This window comes from Oncorhynchus nerka, linkage group LG8, assembly GCF_034236695.1.
Source record: "Oncorhynchus nerka isolate Pitt River linkage group LG8, Oner_Uvic_2.0, whole genome shotgun sequence".
Taxonomy (NCBI): domain Eukaryota; kingdom Metazoa; phylum Chordata; class Actinopteri; order Salmoniformes; family Salmonidae; genus Oncorhynchus; species Oncorhynchus nerka.
This window is the reverse complement of record NC_088403.1, coordinates 27,507,341-27,531,172: the sequence shown is the minus strand read 5'-3', so window position 1 is coordinate 27,531,172 and position 23,832 is coordinate 27,507,341. Positions and strand designations below refer to the sequence as shown.

The following is a 23,832-nucleotide window of genomic DNA, read 5'->3' as shown; positions in this document are numbered from 1 at the left end:
CACCGTGCTTCTGCACCTGCATTGCTTGCTGTTTGGGGTTTTATGCTGGGTTTCTTTACAGCATTTGTTAAGCACATTTTTACTCCTGAACTTATTTAGGCTTGCCATACCAAAGGGGTTGAATACTTATTGACACAAGACATTTCAGCTTTAGATTTGTTTTTAATTTCTAAAATGTTCTACAAACAAAACTCCACTTTGACATTATGAGGTATTGTGTGTAGATCAGTGAAACAAAATCTCAGTTAAACACATTTTAAATTGTAAATAGTTTCTGAAGGCACTGTATCTGGGTTGCATGATTCCACAGATTTGAGGATTTACTTAGCATTTCTTTAAAACAAGCGTTTTATTGGAAGACAAAACACAAAACACACACACATAATTATAATGCATGAATTATCTTTCATGTGCAAACCTATACACTTTCACATTAATTTTCAGCCTGACAGTGTGTGCGTGTGTATGTGTGTGTGTGTGTGTGTGTGTGTTGCTACACAACTCCTATGTGATGGAATGTAAATGTTATGACAGGGGAAGAGGGTGAACCCTGACACTTGGGGTTCTGGTCAAGTGTGTGAGGAAAGAAGAGTTCTGGGTTCTGTCAGTTTATCACCTGACCAGCAGCGATTGACATACTATAGATCTCTCCGATTTGTAGCTGTATTTCTGTCTGTCTCACTCAATCCCTACTTTCCTCCCCATTTCTGTCTACCTCTCTCTTCTTTTTCTTGTCTCTTTCCCACAATCTCCAATGGACCCCTTTTCACTACAAGACACACTGACATCAAGCACAGATGCACACAACGTTTGGCAGCAGTAAGAAAGCCATCTCCATCTGTGCCCAATCAACATAGCCTGGATTTACGTTTTTATTACTTCTAAACAAAATAATTTTGGGGGGTTCTCATACGCTTACAATGATGTTTTGGTTATTGCTTGAACAGTCGCTAAGATTAGATTTTGTGGTGATCTTTGCAAAATAACAGTTGCTAGCTAGAATGCTGAAGCTCATTGACATACGTTGTAGCAAACGCTTGCCAAAGAGCCATTTTACTGGTTGAAGTGTTTTTTTAAGTGTAATGTAGTTGATTTGCAATGATGACGTGAACATTAAATTAAGCAGGACATTCACACGAGCCTTAAAATCCAATTACAATCCTAAAATAGTGTGAAACACACTCATAAGCAACATGTGAATTGAGACTTTTTTTGCTGGCATTGAGTACTTGCACGCATCGCCCCCGTGTGGCAATGTTTGCAAACACAGAAAGGGGTCTATACTCTCCATATGTGCATCTTTCCACGTCATCCTATCTCTTCCCAGCTCCCTCTCTTACTCCCTCCTCTCTTTGATATTCCAAACCCTCCCTCTCTCCCCATCTATCTTGTTCCACCTCTCTCGTGTTAGTGGTTGACACCGACCCATAGCTGATTTACACCAAGCAAGCTGTATTTGTGAGATGCATACCATGGTAGTGAAAGGAAGATGAATTCTATGGACTAAGTACAGTTTTACATCTCTCCCGCTGACCTGTCCTGCGGCGTGTAAATGTTAATGTGTTATACTGTATAAACTGACAACAAAAACCAGACCAACACACTGACACTGTCTGATCCCATCACAGATTCCACTACGCTGTTACAATGAAGTGCTTTGTAACACCAAAACTAGTGGCAATTGAGCTGCCACCAACTTAAAGGAGACAAAACCTTATCTGTGGTTGCAATTCCAAAGAAATGTATCATCTTACTGACCCTCCTGTTTCCAATCTGTCGAAATAAAGTACTGCAAAAATGAAGGTGGAATTCCACAAAAAAATAAATGTCTCTTATCACAATCAATATTTAGGCTATAAACAATTTGCATTTATAAGCCATTCTGTCACACCCTGATCTGTTTCACCTGTCTTTGTGATTGTCTCCACCCCCTTCCAGGTGTCGACCTTCTTCCCCATTATCCCATGTGTATTTATATCTGTGTTCTCTGTTTGTCTGTTGCCAGTTTGTCTTGTTTGTCAAGTCAACCAGCGTTTTTGTCTCAGCTCCTGCTTTTCCCAATCTCTCTTTTTCTCGCCCTCCTGGTTTTGATCCTTGCCTGTCCTGACTCTGAGCCCGCCTGCCTGACCACTCTGCCTTCCCCTGACCCTGTCTGACCACTCTGCCTGCCCCTGAGCCTGCCTGACCACTCTGCCTTCCCCTGACCTTGAGCCTGCCTGCCGACCTGTACCTTTTGTCCCACCTCTGGATTATTGATCTCTGCCTACCCTGAATCTGCCTGCCATCCGGTACCGTTGCCCCACCTCTGGTTTACCTACCCCTGCCTACCTTGAACTGTCTATTACCTGCCCCTGTTGGATTATTATACCATTGTGAATTCAACATTGTCTGCATCTGGGTCTTACCTTCATACCTGACATTCATTATCTGAGAAACACATTTTTTTGTGTTTTGATGCTGCCTTTTAAATGCACTGAAACCTCAAAAAGTGTTTTCACAACACTCTCTTAAGAACACCAATATTCAGGTTGAAGAACCACTTTGGGTGTTTCAGAGTCCTTGATTTTTTTGTTTTTAAACACATTCTGTAAACTGAAACACTTCCATTGGGTTTACATTCAAACACCCTCCAAACACCAGATCTCAGGTTAGGGGCACTACTTTTCATGGTTTCATTACATAATCATGGTGTTTTGAGATTTTCTATTTTTACAGTGTAGGTTAGAGATGTTTGCAGTTACATTCTGTCACTAGAAGTTTTACAAACATGGTCTTAGTGGATGGATTGCTGTACTGCACTGTATCAGTCAATGACACTGAACAGTCAGTTGAATACACAATGAGGCCCCCAGAAATGTTCGCACAAGACCCAGAAAGACAAATTGGATTTATCAGAACAATGTACTGGACTGAACTGGGGTGCTGCAGACTTGATATGTCTGATACGGGGCTAATAGATCTCTGTCACCATTTAGGCACTTGTGTATGATGCAACACCCTTGGGGGATTTAACAGACACACACCGTCTCCCAAGTTAAGATTCCACAAGTCCTGTGACTTGATCTCCACGTGTCCGGGGACTCTTGATGTGTGTGACACAGTTTTAGCTGACATGGGAACTCATATCAGGAAAGACGGCTGTAACATACTGAAACTACTCCTCGGATGTCACACATACTCTGAATAGACTGTGGGCATGGTCGGGTGTCCTGCACTCTGTGGAGGTTTGGATTTATCTAGTTCAGTGGTAGGACTAGTCCCCTTTCCCCCCCACCCTCCTTGCCCACCAACCAGCTGCCTCTAGGTGGGCAGACAGCCCAGGAATGTGGCTGACTACATGTGCCTTCTAGTTACTCATTAACTCTCCCTGTTAGGCACAACCTTTCGGGTATTACATGAATCTAAATCATGTGATGTCGAGTATGAATTTTGCTCCATTCATTGGGACGAATAATGATTAACTAGCTGTTAGGAGTAGTGGAGTGAAGGACATTGGATCAATGCTGATGCATCATGGTCAAGAGAACTTTCACCCATCTATTTTTCCACTATGATGTCACCTTTGCCCAGGTTTACCAGATTCGAGGAAGGGGTGTTTTTCCCCACATATTTCTGTCCCTTTAAGGAAATATTGTGTAATATGTATGATCTTGATACCTCTAGTTATGTTTATTTTTAAATGTAGTCATATCGAAGACTGCTGGCAACTGTCATGTTTTCTGATGTTTGTATAATTCTGTGGAGAGTAGATTTAATTCTGATTATAACTTCATTATTTTCCGTTTTGACAATGGCATCGATGTTGTTAACAATAACTGTTGTGAAGAGTTTCTCATACTGTACTCACACACACACGTGAAGGTAAACATGCATACACACGCACGCGCGCACACACACATGCACGCACACACACACTTTCACAAATTAGAGGCACACACTAGACTTTATCTCACTACAATGTAGTTCTTTATTTTTACAGAGAATGAAAGACATTGTCTGACATGAACATTTAGGATTGATTTTTCTTTCCTAACAAAAGGTCACCTTTTAGGGGCATGGAAAATACGAGATAAATAGTGTCTTTGGTGACATACATATATAAACATACAAAGATAACTTAAATATATTACTTTTCTTACATAGTACCGCTAATAATATATAATATGCACAAGTGCGCATGATATCATCTTCACTCCACTCCACTCATACAGATCTTTATCAAATGCAACATATACAATAACTCTCATCTGTCATTAAAAATAGAATTGCAATGTTTGAAATTCAAGTTGTGAGGAACTAACAACATTAAAGTGCTTTGCTCAGTTTGCTGTGACCCTAAAAGAGGCTTCTGACCTTAAGTATAATTAAACATTGAATGAGGAAAAACAGACTGGGATTGTGATGTGTCAGATCCCTGGCTAGGACGACTATACTATAAGTACCTACACATACACACTCACATACAGTCACATACACACTCACATACAGTCGCATACACACTCACATATAGTCACATACACACTCACACAGACGTGAACACACAACACAATCTCCTGCATCTCTTTACAACATAGGTTAAGTTAACAATGGCAGGCGATGGCAGCGTTAGTTTTGATGTAAGACTGATGGAGAGTGTTTCTCTTAACACACAAGGGGAGGTATTAGTGGTCAAAGGTCGTAAATAATCTGGTGGTACGCAGTTTACCCAGACAAAACACTCAGCTCTGCTTCTAGGAAAGGCTACGGACCCGCCAGTGACAACACTGACGTGTAATTACAACACAAAGAAAAAGTATAGCAAAAACAACATGGCTCCAACAATAATCCAACAAACACAAGATTGGTTCCTGATTCTATATGTGGCCGTTCAGACACAAACACACACCTGTGACTGTGGTGGTTAAGAAGTCGAGAGATTCACCAAGGTTTTTAGCATTTGAAAAGCCTTTTAATGGTCTGTCACGAGACATTTATTAGCTCCATTACAGCAGAGACAATGGCATGTGTGTTTCACAACGCCTTTGAACAGATTAGACTTAAAGAACCAATGAACCACTGATTATGACCTGCGACCTGGCGCAGGTCATAATCTGAGATAGAAGCTGAGAGAGTGGTAGAGGGAGAGATGGTGAGATAGAGCGAGTGAGACAGAGAATCACTCCACGATTAAATGAGCTAACTCTAAAATAAAATAAAGCCCCAGTTTTGATTAAGACGATTCAGTCCAAAAAGACAAAAATACGTCAAACAAAATGAAAGGGGGATATGGATGGAGGAATATAAGACCACACTATAGTATGATGTAGATCACAAAAAAAACAAAATGACTGTCAAGTATTGTCAGATATTTGGTGAATTTCAACCACTTGCCCAACTAACTTAAATAGTTATAGAATGACTTCATTGAGGCAACACTGTGGTCAAATCAAAACAGTAAAAACTTGGACCCTAAAAGACTCTAAGCTCATTTTGGGAACTCCTGTGACTGTATAATTATGACACGGTAACCTAATAGTTACATAGTTATAGTCATAAATACATGAATGTATGACTAATGGCTGACCTGGTTTCTAACAGCAATAATAGCAACATCAGCAAGTTTGGAAAACTAATAGTCTGAACGTTGAGGATTACTTCAACTATTCTAATCCTCTGACATAGAGAATATGAAACATTTGAATGTGTTTCAAAGAGCCAGGCTGCATGATTATTATGGGTATTAAAGATGTCACGGAGACGTTGTGGCTTGTTTTTTCAGGTGAACAGACTATGCACCTTTTGAAGGTTAGGCTAGTATTTTGCATGCATGCTGAGTTGAGATTGTTTTTGGTAATTTCTAGTGAGGGCATCCGGCCCACCATTTCAGAGACAGTTATAACAAGGGAAAATGGGAATCTCAGGGCATATCTTTTTTTAATGGTATTTCGTATCCAGATTTAAGATGTGGCACTCTGCCTCCCTTACTTTTGCTATCCGTGGTCTGTCATTACAAAGCCACAATGTAACAGTAGAGCACTTTGCTGTTGACTGTGCTAATTTAGACTCATTCGACATACTACACGCATACAACGTAATGTATTGTTGTATACACACTAAACTACTAGCGTTTTTAGGATCTCAGTATTCATAACTGACCGGATTATTATTGATAATGACAAAGTAAGCCTCAAAATATTCCTGGTCAGTACTATTAATAGCAGATTTTGGGTTTGGGTTGGCAACTTGTGATGCTTTAGTTATACGGTCCCCTGGGCAAGGCACGGTCAAGGTTTCTTTTGTTTATAAATACAGCAGACGATGTGTACCATGGCGGTACAACTAAAGAGATTAGGTCTGATTGGTTAAATTGCCGTAAACATAAAGTCGAGACTTAGTGGGAGAACTTAAGAATCACGTGAAGGGGATCATATTTCCCACTCAGACCCTGGGATAATGGCAGCAGGACTGTTCACTGTGTTCAAGAGCCAACCAATAGATATCACCGCTGAAATAGATCTGCAATGATTCATAATAAAAACATTGAAAATCTCCATCTTGTATAGGAACTGAGTCATTGAAATGTTTACCCTCTTCTTTCTCTTTCTATAAACAGTCTCTACTAGATGAGTCCAGAAGCATTCAGCCACTGCTGAACTTGACTATTATGCCTGAATGCGGCTGTCAAGGCTGTGGTCTGTTGAAACATATACTTCACAGAACCACAGACTGCTTCTGTCGGGAACATCATTGGCTGCAGATGAGAAAGGACTTACAGTAGGTTCTTGTCTGTAAGGTCTGTGTTTGTGAGGTCAGTGTCTGTGTCTGCCCACAAATGGTTGCTGGTGGTCTGTAAAATAGAGGATTACCCTAGATATGTCAAACATGGTCCCTCAAATTGTCCTGGCAGATCTAAGGGGGCAGGGTTTAGGGTGGGGTAAAAGGGTTCATCGGGTCGTTTTGACGGGTCTTCAGGAATATATTCCCTCTGACAGGGATCTGATCCTAGCCCTGGTAGAAATCCACATGAGAGGCTTAAGTGTTTGATCAATGGGGCCAGAGCTAACTGCTGCTGTGGAGGTCATCAGGCATTATACAGACACGTCCAGTTGCGTTGGCTTGTGTTAAGTAGAAAGGCAGGTGGACGGGAGCATTTATTCTTACATTAACAGGATTAGGAAGTCAAACTGAGCCCCTTGCAGCTCTTTGACTAGTCAGGAGGCCGGGAGAAACACAAAGACTTTGACGAGACCCAAATGTTCAGAGGATTTCTGGGTGACAGGTATTCGTTCCCAGGGGTGGTTGGTGGTGGGAAGCGTCGGCTATGAGGCTTTCATTCATGTCAGATTCCTTCTTCTTAAACAGCATGATGCGTTTTTGAGGTGTACAGAGGAGTAAGGCAAATGTCATTCAAAAAGTACATAAATTGTCATTTCAGGATCTAAAAAAGGTGTGGACTACATCTAATACTAATGCAAAGGCTATCTGTGATTCGTAAAATAGAGATAACTGTCTATATATTGAAGTTTGCTGGGGTGTTTATGTTTTCAGGGAAGAGAGGGAGAAGTATCTGTCAGTCGCTCATCCGTAACTATGCGGACTCCGGGGGTTAATGGGGGAGGAGTCTTCCCGTCCGCTCTGGCCAATCAGCTGATAGAGCCGGTGGCTGAGGTTCTGAACCTGGCAGGTTCCCAGGGCGCACCCCACTCTCATCAGCTGGGGGTGGTGACCCCCGCGTGACCCTGAGTGGGCATGGCGACGACCTCTTGACCCCATCCGTTGTGGCTCCACGCCCTCCTCACGCCTCGCCCGTACCAGAGCTTCAAGATGGGCTGTGTTCATGACAGTGGGTGGTGTGTCTCTGCGGAGGTAGCCAGGCAGCCATTTTGGAGATCTGATGGAGGACTGGAGGTCTGATGAAGGGCTGGAGTCTGTTGGTCTGGCGAGTTCGGTGCCAGTTTCTGGAGTGAAGATCTCCTCCTCTCTCAGCGCATGAAGCTTCTTAAGCAGCTCCAACCTAGGAACACAGAAAACAAATAAGACGTCGTTACGATTGATGTCTGTATCTTTCCACTCTGGTTCAATGCTGACCATTGAATCAGAGAAGTCATTTTAGAACTGGCCTAGTTATTCTCAGACTGATGTGAAGCACACTTCCAACAGCATTTTATGTCGACACACACTGACAGTAAATGTTACACACATGGAATGGGCATGGTGAGGGTTGATGTGTCACCATCCTGCCTTAATGCATTTTAGAAGACTAATGGCCTTTCAGCACAGGAACAAAACAGCATGGGGACCTGGCTGCTGTCCATTTATGATGGTCATTTCAACATACTGGACGTCACAACTATTGAGACTTCATGTTCACCTTAGCTAAAGCAAACAGACAGAGTGGCTCTGGAGATTTACTGACTATCCCCTCAATGGTCCACAGGACGGAGGCATCACTAAGTTTCAGGAACAGCCTGTTTAGCAAACACATCTCAGATTGACTCTGGCTTTTGCGCTGAGGAGGAGGAGGCCCTGCCATCTGTTCTCTTCTTGATGATGACACTAGCTGCTCAACTCAAACTTGGCACTGGGGATGCTATTCTCTGAACTGTTGTGGGTGTGTTTGCTCAGAGGGCTCGAATTTGTGTCTCTGTGTCTTAGTTTGTTACAGATGCCATAAATAGGTAGAGGCTCGTGCACCTGGCGGATGTCATATTGACAAAGCACTGGCCACAGTGAGTCAGGGAATTTCATTCTCAAAATGGCGCCAGTGCGTCCAGGTATATCAAGCCTAAATTATTTTAAGAAGTAAGTATGACTTTTGTGTGCTAAATGTCCTCCCATGATAAAGTTAGAACAAGGAAGAGAAAACGTCCCTTTTGTATCCTTTTTCCATTTTAAAGAGACACAGAAACATTTCCACAGCATCAGGTTCTGACCGGCTTCCAACTGCTCTTAAGGAGAAGCAGTAATGATAGTTGGCATACAGCGTAATTATAAAAAGAGCAGCGCTCTCCTTGTGAAACGCTGACTGGATTGTGAGAAATAACAGGGTAGGCCTACTGTAGAATGCCACTATGCCAGTGGTAACCAACCAATCTCTGTACAGACACAGCGAGAAGTGGCTATATTAATGAACAGGGTTCCAAACCCTTCTCTGCCTCCTCAAGGCGGTCTCTTAGTTAATGTGTTCAGTGCCTTGGCCAGGCTCTTGCTAAACATGTTGTTCGTGGTCAAAATTCTGCAGACCACAATCATGACTTTGAGCATTTATGGGTTTGTTCAACCAATTTAACCTCAAACTGAGTTTTCCGGTGTGTTGCAGGCTTGAAGCCCAACATAACTAGCCAATCTAGCTACTTCACAAACAAAAACATAGTGCTATTCCAGCAACAGCACTATGACTGGTCAGTCAGTGAAAGTTTCAAGGTAGCTATATTTGACGTGTACACAGAGTTCCGACACAAAGAAAACACTGAATCACCTGTGTCTCCCTGCCATCCAGCCTGTTTGCCCATACAGGGCAGGGCCCTGGTGCCTGGTGATGGTGGGTGTCACTGGTAACCACTGTGGTAATGTCGAGGGAGCACTATTTCCAGGAGCACCTAGTCATTCAGCTCTGTCCTGTGGCATTTTCCAGTCACACACGCCTTCTGTGCCAAACACCATGCTGACAGACAGGCACAAATTGTATTTGACTGCGCGGAAGAAGCTACATTCATACAGTATACCGCATAAATACTGCAATGTGGTTGTTATAGAGATTTGGATAGTCTATATTCATTACAGTAAACTTGACCTTTCTGTACACAAAATGGCTGAAATACAATCTTCTGTACAGGCTCAATCTTCTTTTGTGTTTGGAATCCATGGTGGAAAATGTGTTTCTCACACAGGAGGAAGGAGGAAACTTAATCCGTTTGGAAACAAGAGATGGTGAATAAACAAAACAAAGGTAAAACAGCTCCAGAACAGCTTCCTTTGGGGGAGTCCCTGGACAAAAACAGGACTTATGGGGTGTGTAGACTGCCAGTACCAAACAATGCCCACTGAGCACACACTGGTTGAATCAATGTTGTTGAAATGACGTTCAATCAACATGGAATAGATGTTGAATTGATGTCTGTGATCAGTGGGTGTGCTGTACCAAGCTTCACATCCATAAATAATTGATAGATTTAATTGTACACCGGATAGGTGCAGTCAAATGTGTTGTTTTACAGGGTCAGCCATAGTAGTACAGTGCCCCTGGAGCAAATTAGGATTAAGTGCCTTGCGCAAGGGCACATCAACAGATTTTCCACCTTGTCAGCTCAGGTATTTGAAACACCGACCTTTCGGTTAGTGGCTCAACACTCTAACCGCTAGTCTTCCTGCTGCCCTAAGACATTGTGTCAGTCCCAATCCACCCCATTGACCAAGTAGTTTGTGTGTGTGTTTCTAATGCCCATTTCCACCCCTGGTAGAGCAGTAGTGGACTTTGTGGCTCACTCAGCGCTGGAATCTCCCATAACACACCATGTCGCCCCGAGCCCGACCCAACGCAGCAGACAATGGCTGCTTCGCTAGTCAGGCTATTCTGGGCTGGCAGACAGCCATAAAGACCCTGTGATGTCGTTAAAAAAAACATTTTCTTGGAGAATTAGTAACTGGACAGAGGCGGAGAAGGAGAAAAAAGAAAGAAAGAATGAGTCTGCTGTTTAAAGGCGGTTAACCGTGTTTGGGTTTCTGTGGGGTTCACCTCCCACCTAGGGAGTTCTTGGCATGTCCTTTTGTCCTCCTCTCCTCTCTGTTACACCATCTGACCGGACTGCCTTACTTCCACCTGACACTGATGCCCTTAGACTTTTATATAGCTTTTATATAATGGCTTCACAAGCAAGTGTGAACTTGTCTGTTTTGTCGCTAGGGCCAGCCAGGACCCATTTGTATGTATCTGTGCTGGAGGGATCGGATGGATCTGAAGGGACTTTGGACCGGAGGTGTGACTGTGAGTCAGTGTGCCCAGAGCACATGCTCCTCTCCAGTTTCGTTGGGACGTTGTTCTGATCCCACAATAAGCCTTTTGGCCACCGTGTTCTAGCCCACAGCCAGGAGAAGGCAGCAGCACCATGTACTGTAGGCCGGCCCAACGTGGGAACTCTCTCACTGGATCACATCTGATCTGACAGCCCGTCTAATTTGGCTATTGAGAAAGTAATCCTGCAAATTGACAGTAATGGAGGTCTTTGTGATTGGGAGACGATCAAAGATATCAGAGCTTCACATTCTTGGAAACATTCACTCACTCACTCGTTTTCAGCACCATCTGATCTGTGGACGATTATAGAAGAAGAAAAAATATTGTAACAAATCCACCTACTTGTTCTGTAAAAGTCACATTTTCATTGGAGGGCATTAAGCTAAAAGTCACTCAGCCTGGGGAACTTTATTTTACCTTTATTTAACTAGGCAAGTCAGTTAAGAACAAATTCTTATTTTCAATGATGGCCTAGGAACAGTGGGTTAACTTCCTGTTCAGGGGCAGAACAACAGATTTGTACCTTGTCAGCTCGGGGATTTGAACTTGCAACCTTCCGGTTACTAGTCCAACGCTCTAACCACTAGGCTACCCTGGAATGGGCAGAGGGAGGGGGCTTTGAGGGTTCGATAAAAGGGTAAGCTGATCCCAACTCCTTTGTGCTGCAGTGTGGTGTTGTTCTTTCGTATTACTCCCACAGTTTAGACTGAGGTTTAGGTCTGGAATCACAACTGAGACCCACCAGTGGAACCACCACAATAGGGTGATTCCACACCAGCGGGAGTGGGAAATATTTTTGGTATTTACATTTGAGTCATTTGGTCATATCCAGAGCGACTTACAGGAGCAATTAGGTTTCTCAGATTGTTCTGACAATTCTCACATAGAAACTTGATTGGGGGGGAAGGATGTTTAACACGTTTTTTTTATTTTCTATCACAAGCCATTTTTTTGAAAATCATGATGAAATTAGCCATTTTATACCCTTTTTAGTATACATGCCTCCTATAAGACCCTATGATCTGTGAACTGTACATAATACAGACAACATCTGTCATTATACGCCTTATAGTGTTCTCTCTGAAATACACATTTTCACATTAATTTATTCAACATTAAAAATATTAATATTAATCTCAAAACTATCCTTTTTAGACATTCTCTTCAAACACGTAACATTTCCAGAGTGGGCTCTCTGGTACCTTTAATGATATGACCAATTTTATACATATAAATGGACATAATAGGTCATTAACCAATCACAGCCTCATGTAGGATTGCACATTCAGCAAATCACCAGCAGAGGGAGTTCCCTTTGAATCCATTTTCCCATTCACTGTGTTGGTGGTGCTCATAAAATTGATCATAACTTCAGAATTAGCAGAAAGGCCACACTGGAAATGTTATATACTTATATCTATATTGTTCCAAATTCTTAAAATAAACTAAATAAAAAAAGGTCCATTTGAGATATTAATATTTGAATGTTGAATAAATGAATGTGATATTTTTTTTTTTTTCAGAATCTAGACATACACTACCGGGAAAAAGTTTTAGAACACCTACTCATTCAAGGGTTTTTCTTTATTTTGACTATTTTCTACATTGTAGAATAATGGTGAAGACATCAAAACTATGAAGCAACACATGTGAAATCATTGAGTAACCAAAAAAGTGTAAAACAAATCAAAATATATTTGAAATTTGAGATTCTTCAAATAGCCACCCTTTGCCTTGATGACAGCTTTGCACACTCTTGGCATTCTCCAACCAGCTTCACCTGGAATGCTATTCCAATAGTCTTGAAGGAGTTCCCACATATGCTGAGCACTTGTTGGCTGCTTTTCCTTCACTCTGCGGTCCGACACATCCCAAACCATTTTGGTTACCACATGATTTCATATGTGTTATTTCATAGTTTGATGTCTTCACTATTATTCTACAATGTAGAAAATAGTTGTTTTTAAATAAAGAAAAATTAGTAGGTGTTCTAAACTTTTGACCGGTAGTGTACTCCATATTTTAGAGCACACTATAAGGAGTATAATGACACCAAGATGTTATCTGTTCCATGTACAGTTCACGGATCGTAGGGTCTTACAGGAGGCATGTTTAGGTCTAAAAAGGGCCTGAAATGGCTACTTTCATCATGATTTTCTCAAACATTGCTTGTGGTACAAATGTAAAAAGCATTTCAAACATCCTTTCCCTAATGAAGTTTCAATGTGAGAATTGCCAAAACAATATGAGATACCAAAAATATGTTCCGCTGCCGCTGGCGTGGAATCGCCAATGTCCCACCAGCCCCAGCCTGACGCCCTCCTCTGCCCCAGTAAGGCCCCCTCAGAGAAGGGTAAGCCTTGGCCAGCACCAGACCCTTCATACATGCTTATACCCAGGGGGCTGGAGCCTACCATAGGGTGCCTTAAATCAACAGTAAATGTGGCACATTCATACATAATCCTCGCCAGGCCCCATGCAGCTAACAGAGGACAGATTGTGGAGACAGAAATAAGCAAAAGGCGATTTATTTGTGAATGAACCATTGCTGACGCTTGTTCTCCATGCGTTGGTGGTTTTATAACCTCTTGTGTTGACGATAAGTACGTGCTGAGGCGTGATTTAGCACTTTCCTCATCATGCACTGCGTTGGGTGAAAGTGTACACAGTTGCTAAAATCCATGGCTTGAAAGAACGACTGCCACATATCCACTTAAGTGTGGACTTAAGTGTGTAGTGGTTTGGGAATTGGGAGACGGACTTCAAACCACAGTGGTTCCAATTGTACTGAGGCGGCCACTCACAGCTGCAGTGCTGACTCCTGATTGAGGCCTGATCTCCATTGGTACTGTAGGCATCCATCCACACTACAAATGACTGTACTTAGCTAGAATAACACCTACATTTTCCTCAACCACCAACAAGAGTATAGTCCTTCTCTCCTCAGACCTCAGAGCTCCATCTGTGTTCATTCTTCAGCCTTTATCCTGTGTTATTTCTTTAACACTGACAGTATACACACAGACAGACAGATATACTGTACAAGGATTGTCACGATTCCAGTACTGCGATAGTCAGAAGTATCGTGGCAAGTCACATTTTTATTGTACCATAGAGTTTTGTCTGATTCCTGTTTTCTTTATTGCCATGGAAAATCTGGTATCGTAGTATCTCAAGACTGGTATCGTGACAACCCTAATCCATACATACACACACACACAAGTATTTTGCCATGGTCAGGATATAAGTGCAGAGTGGAAGGATTTTCTTTATAGATGTGGACGGTGGAATTTAGGTCTTAGCCACTAATCCACTGTGGAATTCTGAGCTGCCTGGTGGGAGACTGGTTCCCCTTCTTCTTTAGGCCTGGTCATAATGACCCCCACGGAGCACAGAGAGAGAAGGAGAAAGAGAGAGAGAGAGAGAGAGAGAGAGAGAGAGAGAGAGAGAGGGAGGGAGGGTCATGGCAGTGTTTATGTGGTAGATACATTACATCTCCATACATCGCCAGTCCAGACCTCTGATTACAGTGTGGCCCACATCAGAGCAGCCATGCTTCCTCAGAGCAGAGGTCTAACCTCAGAGTCATACTTACTGCCTCTCACAGAGCAATCTACAGGGCCAGCTGGGGTTATATCAGACGGTGAGGCACGCAAAGTGTATTTTAGTACATAAAAGATAACTGGAGTAAAGTTTAAGTATTTATGAGCCATATTAGTCAAGTTAATGTTCATGTTATGTCTTTGATATTGTATAAGCATATCTATAAATCTATATAAAGTTAATGTATATAGAGTTATACAATCTATCACCATCTAATGGATGCAAAGAGCATCTGATATATTACTCAGAAGACAACAGTATGTCCTCTGGGTGGTGGATGATGATGCAATGTGCCTGATTCTGGGGTAAATATTGTGTTGGGACAATGGATGGGTGTTGACGTCTGAATTGCATGCAGGGGGCTTGGCTCTGACACTTGCCCCATATGGGGTGACAGAGGGAGTTAATGATTTAGGAGGAGGATGGACAGACGGGAAAACGTTGTTTTTTCTGTCCAGTCGGGATCCTGAGCAAATTCACACCCACAATACACACAGACTCAAATACACACAGACTCAAATCCACAGATTCAAATCCACACAGTCTCAAATACACACAACCTCAAATACACACAACCTCAAATACACACAGACAGACCAGTAGTCGACACATACACAGCCCCTCTTTCTAAAGAGAATATGCTTTACACTAACACACACGCTCAATACACAAACTGTGTTCACCCTGTCCGGGATGTCTGACATGTCATATCATTGACCTCTGTCCCAGACTGTGTGGAAGTAGTGGGTCATCATGACAACAAGCACATTACAGCACATCAGCTCCAGTAACATGCCTCTCTCTGGGGCGCCCTGCACCCCACAGCTGGAATCCACAACGTAAAACTGCTTCGTCGCTAAAGCCATAATTAAGCCATATTGGATTGGCTCTGGCCTACAACTATTTTCTCTCAAGCTGTTACTATATGTACAATGAAGGGTATACTTTGTATTGTGAATGGCCATGATCAGGACATAAAGCACTTTATCGGTACAGAGAAACAATGACCAATCACACCCATCACACTTCAGTCTGAAAAGGGGAAAGAGAGGAGGAGCAATGAGGCCTGTGTTATTGTTATCAGCCTGTGATGGGATCATCATGTGTGATGGGAAGGACAGAGCGTTTGGTATGGAGGGAAGAAAAAGTGGGACATTTACTGAGTAAATAAATAGATAAAAGGAGGGAAGAAGGCAGAGGGAGAAACCAGAATGAAAGAGGGAAAGAGAAGAGAGAAAACAGAATTGGAGAGAGAGTGAGGAAAAAGAGAGAGGACATTATGAATCGCCTTTCCATCACCAAGGGAACATCCTGAGGGGATTTCTAGGAACGATAACCCCTCACACAGCCACAGCTTGGACAAGACAAACAGACTCCCTCTTATTGAACTGTTTGTTTTTGAAAAGCTGCTGTGTTCACTCAAATACACTGATAGAGAGCACTGATGCAACCACAACCACATCCACCATTACCCACAAATTCTGTCCCTTCTGTTTTAAATGGAAAGTTAGTTCTGAGAGATTGAAGTCTTAACAACCATTGGGAAGCAGAAATAGCCCAACCCTGCTGGGAGCTCAGACTGACATAAACAGAGAGGTGTTTGAGTCATGCTTCTCTTTGCTTCAATTTGATTTCAGCAGCAGGTGTTTGTCCAATGCACAGACACACAGGCACACAGACACACACGCGCACACACACCTGTAGACAGAGGTTGTTGAGCTAAGTCCGAACCTCCAGCGTTGGGGCCCTCCTGTCAGAATAGGGTCACCTTATAAGGAGACTGTTGTCTGGCACATCCATCTCAGCCCTGCCAATCTAGTCCATGCAGGGTAAAAACAACCCTCTTTTTCCACATCCTCATAAATCAATAATCTCAATTATGGGCCTTAAAGACTTCACAGTCCATTGATGAATGCACGTCAGCAAAACGTGACATTTATCACTTTTCTGTTGAATGTTGATTCCCCTAAAATATCTGAGTGCAAATACAGTACCTTCGGAAAATATTTAGACCCCTTGACTTTTTCCACATTTTGTTACGTTACAGCCTTATTCTAAAATGGACTTAAAAAATAATAATCCTCAGCAATCTACACACAACACCCCATAATGACAAAGTGAAAAAAGGGTTTTAGACATTTTTGCAAATATATATATAAATATATAAAACATATTTACAGGAGTATTCAGACCCTTTGCTATGAGACACGAAATTGTGCTCAGGTGCATACTGTTTCCATTGATCATCCTTGAGATGTTTCTTGATTGAAGTCCACCTGTGATAAATTAAATTGATTGGACATGATTTTGAATGGCACACACCTGTCTTTGTAAGGTCTCACAGTTGACAGTGCATGTCAGAGCAAAAACCAAGCCATGAGGTCAAAGGAATTGTCCGTAGAGCTCCGAGACAGGATGTGTTGAGGCACAGATCTGGGGAAGTGTACCAAAAAATGTCTGCAGCATTGAAGGCTCTTTCTAGAGCTGGCCGCCTGGCCAAACTGAGAAATTGGGGGAGAAGGGCCTTGGTCAGGGAGGTGACCAAGAACCTGATGGTCACTCTGACAGAGCTCTAGACTTCTTCTATGGAGATGGGAGAACCTTTCAGAAGGACAACCATATCTGCAGCACTCTACCAATAAGGCCTTTATGGTAGAGTGGCCAGGCAGAAGCCACTCCTCAGTAAAAAGGCACATGACCGCCCGCTTGGAGTTTGCCAAAAGGCACATTAAAGACTCTCAGACCATGAGAAACAATATTTTCTGGTCTGATGTAACCAAGATTGAACTCTTTGGCCTCAATGGCAAGCGTCACGTCTGGAGGAAACCTGGCACCATCCCTACGGTGAAGCATGGTGATGGCAGCATCATGCTGTGGGGATGTTTTTCAGCGGCAGGGACTGAGAGACAAGTCAGGATTGAGGCAAAAATGAACGAAGCAAAGTACAGAGAGATCCTTGATGAAAACCTGCTCCAGAGCACTCAGGATCTCAGACTGGGACAAACATTCACCTTCGAACAGGACACCGACCCTAAGGAGACAGCCAAGGGTTAGCAGGTAGCCTAGTGGTTAGAACGTTGGACTAGTAACTGAAAGGTTGAAAGATCAAATCCCCGAGCTGACAAGGTAAAAAATCTGTCGTCCTGCCCCTGAACAGGGCAGTTAACCCACTGTTCTTAGGCCATCATTGAAAATAAGAATTTGTTCTTAACTGACTTGCCTAGTTAAATAAAGGTTTTTTAAAAATGTAAAAGACAATGCAGGAGTGGCTTCGGGAAAAGTCTCTGAATGTCCTTGAGTGGCCTAGGCAGAGCCCGGATTTGAACCCGATCTAACATCTCAGGAGAGACCTGAAAATAGCTGTGCAGCAATGCTTCCCGTCCAACCTGACAGAGCTCGAGAGGATCTGCAAAGAAAAATGGGAGAAACTCCCAAAATACAGGTGTGCCAAGCTTGTAGTGTCATACCCAAGAAGACTTGAGGCTGTAATCGCTGCCAAAGGTGCTTCAACAAAGTTGAAAGGGTCTGAATACTTATGTAAATGTGATATTTCCATGTTTTTAAATACATTTGCAAACATGTCTAAAAAAAACAGTTTTTGCTTTATTAAGGGGGTATTGTGTGTAGATTGATGAGGGTAAAAAACTATTTAATATATTTTAGAATAAGGTGGTAACCTAACAAAATGTGGAAAAGGTCAAGGGGTCTGAATACTTTCCGAAGGCACTGTATAAAGCAAGATAACAGTGGTGTCACTGACCTAGTAATAATATGAATAAGTCTCAACAAATGATCCTCTCCAGATCCCTCATGTCTGAGTTACCAGGCCAACAACACAACTCATGTACATTTTTTGGGACCTGTCAGTGTGTCCTACAGTGCTAACCCACATTAGAGGAACATTCTAGATACAACCAAGTGCCTTACTTCATTTGTCCCAAAAAATGACTAACAGGTGAAAATGTTCCTCTTTTAGCTTTGAACATCCCAGATTTATATGTAAAGGCATGGCTCTTGGTGAAAGTAATCATGTGTTTTAATTGGTTTCTCTCATTGATAGAGTCCAGGTTCCTGTCAGTCTCCCACCAGAAGAGGGCATGCAGACACTGACTCTACCCTCTGCTCTAGTTCTCACTGCACTAAAACACACCAGAGACTGGAGTCTTCACTAGTGCACTTCTCCTTCACTTTGAACAGGCACGTCTGCCCACCCAATGAAATAGGAAATGGGTATTATTGACCAATTCCCTGTGATCTTGGGATTTTACTACCACGTCACACATAGAAGAATAGCATAGTGGGGAAATACAAGTGCCACTCATTACAGTATTACAGTACAGTAGCCAATGGCTAAAACGTGGCAGGAGTTCAGCTAAATGCCAACATGAGGAGGACTGTTTTTTCCACCTCTGCTATCATATGTCCCACATGAGGTCATATCCCACATGAGGTCATATATACTGCTGTGTTAGGAATATGACCTCATGTGACCTCAAACTACTCAAACCAAATCTAATTGGTAAGACAAACACACAACCATATATATGTTGCATTCCAAAATATAGTCACACGTGAATAAGATAAAGTAGATGGTTTGGCGCAATAAACCTTGACTTTGAACACTGACGCAAGTAGCTAGCACTTTCGTTTAGGGACCTATAAAGAACTGTACGGAAGTATTTCGTGAATACGGCCAGATTTGATGTAACGTGTATCTACATGGGTAATATATCAATCAAATACTTAACAGTGTGTAATGACGCGCCTAACCTGCGCTTCAGTTTGCGCTTGTAGCGCAGTGTTGAAAAATATGATGCAATGACTGTCGTATTGTCCTCTGTCCCATTAGTTAAGTATGGAGTTTTTGGACTAAATTCAGTTGCATCATATAACAACACAGATTCTGAAGAGTACGCTTTATTATGCAGATGGAATAAATGCGTAATTTCGTCATAGTGCCCATTTTTCAACATAGTGGTCATGGATAAGATAGCACTCGTTAGCCTACACTATCATGAACTTTAAATCAACACAAGTGTTTAAATCCCATAACAGACCTAGCCCAATGGAGAGAGCAGTGCAAACCAGAGACTGCGCAAGGCGCGCATGGATGAACTCTCAATCCATTCTAAAAACAGGGATTCCCCTCAAACTTTACCACATTGTCATATCATAACTACAGAGTCCCCTGGTTATCTGAGCGGGAGCGCATGTTCCCTGTATCACGTCTGTCTTGCTCTGACCTTGCCCGCCAGGACTACACTCTATCCGTTATCTCCCCGACACAACACCCTGACTGAACAAACACTTCAGCGTACTTTATTCCATTAACCTCGACATTATATATTAAGTGGTTCATCTGTTTGTGGTTTGACAGTGTGATTTTTTTTTTTAAACAGTAGGCTAAAAAAAGGTGCACGTCAATTCACCAAACACCGGCAAAGTCATTGGACATTCGAGAACAACCAATGTCATAATAATGCATCTCATCCATCACTGTATTTTCCGAATCGTGGAATAAAACAAGACTACATATAGCCTATATTTGAATTAGACCTCCAGATTTCCTATCGAAATAGCATCAGCTTTTATATATCCAATGTGCCCTCCAGAAGAACGTTTCTGTTCAATAATCATCACTTCCAGAAAGGATCCCTTTTAGAAAGTGAAAGAGAAGGAACTGGAACGCAGGTTCAATATAGGAAGGTAATGTAATGCCTTTCTTCTTACCGGTTTCTCTCCAGACGGTCTGCGGCCGGGAGAGCCAGGAGCTGCTGGAGGGAGAGTAGGCTGATGCAATACACAGTAACCGGCAGAAGTGAACGCATCTCGGGACGAGTTCTCACACACACCCCTTGGGAAGGAGGGTGTTCCCAAACCACCTGGACGATGTTCAACTCCCGGGGAAGAAAAATTCCAAAATGTTTTGGTATTTAGGCTAGTACTGATATCCAGGCCACAATGCGTGAGACAGTCAAATGATGCTGTGATAAACAGAGAATACAAAAAAGGAAAGAAAAGTAAATACAATTGTCTAATTTAATCAGGATATTGATTATATTACCGAAATATGCACGAAATACAGTTATTTTGCAACAAATATTCAAGAGTGCCTGTGGGACACCTGCAAGTGCATTATTCACTCACTATTCAGTAGCCTAATCATGCGTACAAAGTGTACGAACCACTCTATGTGTGGCCAATTGAAAGCTATGCATAAAGAAACCTCAAGCACTAAAGAAAAAGTTTTAAAAAATATATCCAGCTAGACCCATTTTTCATATTTTACACAACAATTATATTGCATTTCAAATTATAGTTATAATAACTCATATAAAATAGTACATTTTATGAATGTTAGTAATATCTTACGTATATGAGGACTTTCAGAAATATTCTCGTAGGTCCAAGTACTTTCCCACGGATCTAACAAGTGTTGGTCAAGATGAAATTCTCAGATTCAACTTCTGAAGTTGAGCGAGACGACATTGTGCGTATAAATACTGAGTGGGCGGGACTCATTCTGAACCGGTGTACCTGGTAGGCTCCGTGGTTTGGTCGGATAATTTATTCCTCATTCACTAAATGACATGGATGTGTGCATGTTGAAGTGTGCCATTCACAACTATGTTGTTGGTTTTGGTGACAAATGCCAACTGAAATGCCAAAATGATGATGGTTCTTGACTGGTCAAAGACCTTCCAAGAACTTAGTTATACATATTAATATTTAAGATAGATTTTAAGAAAGATCCATACTAATCCTTAACCAACCATTGATCCAAATGTTGTTTTATTAACAATTTCCCATAGTATATGTCATGCAAACAAATGGTGGCATATTCTCAAAATTGTTTTCTCAGACTTCTATCATGTATTTTTCACCCCCTCCCTTTCCCTTCTCTCTTATCTTTGCCTTCAACACCAAGTGAGCCTGAGGGATAGGTATAGATAGTTCTCTTTCAGATTCCTCTGAATTTTGGACAGACACACCCATGGCTACACATTCTAAGTACTGCCCAATGTGCTATTGATACGTTAGATTGCTTCCTGATTATGCCACAAACATATATTTATTCTACATTTTCCAGAACTATAAGGAAATATGACCTCACAAAGAGTACCATGTGACCTATGATAATGAGTGGTTACAGTGGCTATCATACAGATTGATGCCACCAGGGCTATAAAGATCACGTGCAGCTAATTTGTTTAGGACATTTTCTTCCTGTATACAATGAGGATGTTGTCATTTGTGTTTAGTAACCTTACTACGGCGTTGTAGATGTGTCAGTCACACGTTTATCCTAAAACGGACTCACACGAGTCATATTCCACTCAGTGTCTGTTGGGAAAGTGGGTGAGTCTGTATTGTCTCCCGAGCTTAGCAAGCATGAACACCTGCGCTCTATCCTGTTTGTGACATGTTTGATTAATTAGGCTGCATAGTCATAATGTGCATATACCTGATCCACACAAAACACAGAGGAGAGTTACGAAGTTATGCAACCGTCATTTCAGAGAAAACTGACCAAATGTGTTGCCAAAGGTTGAGTGTCTTTCCTAGTTTAGGAGAGACCCCTTGAGCTCCAGCTTGGGTTAATATAAACAATAGAGTGGGGAAAGTAAATGTAGGGAATATTGGTCTGAAACAGAGCACCCCTGAAGAATCACACACATTTTGTTTGATTAAGTCAGTCAGACAATTTTCCACATTTTGAAATTCTCTCTCCCCCCTCTCTGTTATGAATTGTGTTTTTAAGCAATGTTCATTACTCGCCAAATCCTCTGACTGCTGCCAATTTCCCAATTTCTCACCCTCCACTGTTGTCACTGTGTTTATTCCAGCAGTGTTGAAGGCTTTGAAGTCCTCCATTAGTCTCTCATAATCATTATAATAACATTAGTATCAGTGCCCACACAGGTAATAGCCGCTAGCAGCCTAATCCAGCCTGGGCTGAAATTAAAGGATCCACTCCCTATAATCTATAATAATCTCTGGTTTGGTGTTATTTTCCCAGGGGGGATCATAACAATGACACAGTAAACCAATCAGGAAGTCAACTCACCTTCTTGACCTCGAAAGGCATCAGACAGGTCTAGCCTGTTACAGTGTTTAGTAAAAATGTACATTATACCATACATTACCCATCCATAAGCATGGTATAAACATGGCATTATAGCTACATAGAGCATTGTGATGTTCTGACCCTAATGAATGAGACATGTAATTCTCCTACTCTGTAGACGGCAATTAAAATTTGACCAAAGGTGAGTTCCCAATCAAGATTTTTTTTAAGTGACAAAAAGTCCAATAGTATATAACTTCACCCTTGCAAAACCAAGAGATGAATATCAACCGCAAGGATTCAGCAATGCATTACAGGTATCTGAATTGGTAACTGATTGATTCACATTTACATTTACATTTACGTAATTTAGCAGACGCTCTTATCCAGAGCGACTTACAAATTGGTGCTTTCACCTTATGACATCCAGTGGAACAGCCACTTTACAATAGTGCATCTAGGTCTTTTAAGGGGGGAGGGGAGAAGGATTACTTTATCCTATCCTAGGTATTCCTTAAAGAGGTGGGGTTTCAGGTGTCTCCGGAAGGTGGTGATTGACTCCGCTGTCCTGGCGTCGTGAGGGAGTTTGTTCCACCATTGGGGGGCCAGAGCAGCGAACAGTTTTGACTGGGCTGAGCGGGAACTGTACTTCCTCAGTGGTAGGGAGGCGAGCAGGCCAGAGGTGGATGAACGCAGTGCCCTTGTTTGGGTGTAGGGCCTGATCAGAGCCTGGAGGTAAGTGAGGTGCCGTTCCCCTCACAGCTCCGTAGGCAAGCACCATGGTCTTGTAGCGGATGCGAGCTTCAACTGGAAGCCAGTGGAGAGAGCGGAGGAGCGGGGTGACGTGAGAGAACTTGGGAAGGTTGAACACCAGACGGGCTGCGGCGTTCTGGATGAGTTGTAGGGGTTTAATGGCACAGGCAGGGAGCCCAGCCAACAGCGAGTTGCAGTAGTCCAGACGGGAGATGACAAGTGCCTGGATTAGGACCTGCGCCGCTTCCTGTGTGAGGCAGGGTCGTACTCTGCGGATGTTGTAGAGCATGAACCTACAGGAACGGGCCACCGCCTTGATGTTATTTGAGAACGACAGGGTGTTGTCCAGGATCACGCCAAGGTTCTTAGCGCTCTGGGACGAGGACACAATGGAGTTGTCAACCGTGATGGCGAG

General features: G+C 42.4%; 1 protein-coding gene across 1 annotated transcript; it reads right to left on the bottom strand.

Annotated features, from left to right (window-relative positions):
* Positions 1–3,943: 3,943 nt before the first annotated feature.
* On the bottom strand, positions 3,944–21,054 carry LOC115133068 (protein ADM2-like). Its single transcript, XM_029665919.2, has 3 exons — positions 20,969–21,054; positions 20,327–20,580; positions 3,944–7,993 (listed from the first exon to the last, which is right to left on the bottom strand). Exons 2-3 carry the CDS (start codon positions 20,422–20,424, stop codon positions 7,558–7,560), a joined length of 534 nt encoding a protein of 177 aa, XP_029521779.1. The 5' UTR covers positions 20,425–20,580; positions 20,969–21,054; the 3' UTR covers positions 3,944–7,557.
* Positions 21,055–23,832: the final 2,778 nt, after the last annotated feature.

Excerpts from the sequence above, each read along its gene's own strand:
- LOC115133068 (XM_029665919.2), bottom strand. The coding sequence starts at position 20,424 with ATGCGTTCACTTCTGCCGGTTACTGTGTATTGCATCAGCCTACTCTCC. Across the intron at positions 7,994-20,326 it reads GACCGTCTGGAGAGAAACCG|GTTGGAGCTGCTTAAGAAGC; the intron begins GTAAGAAGAAAG and ends CTGTGTTCCTAG.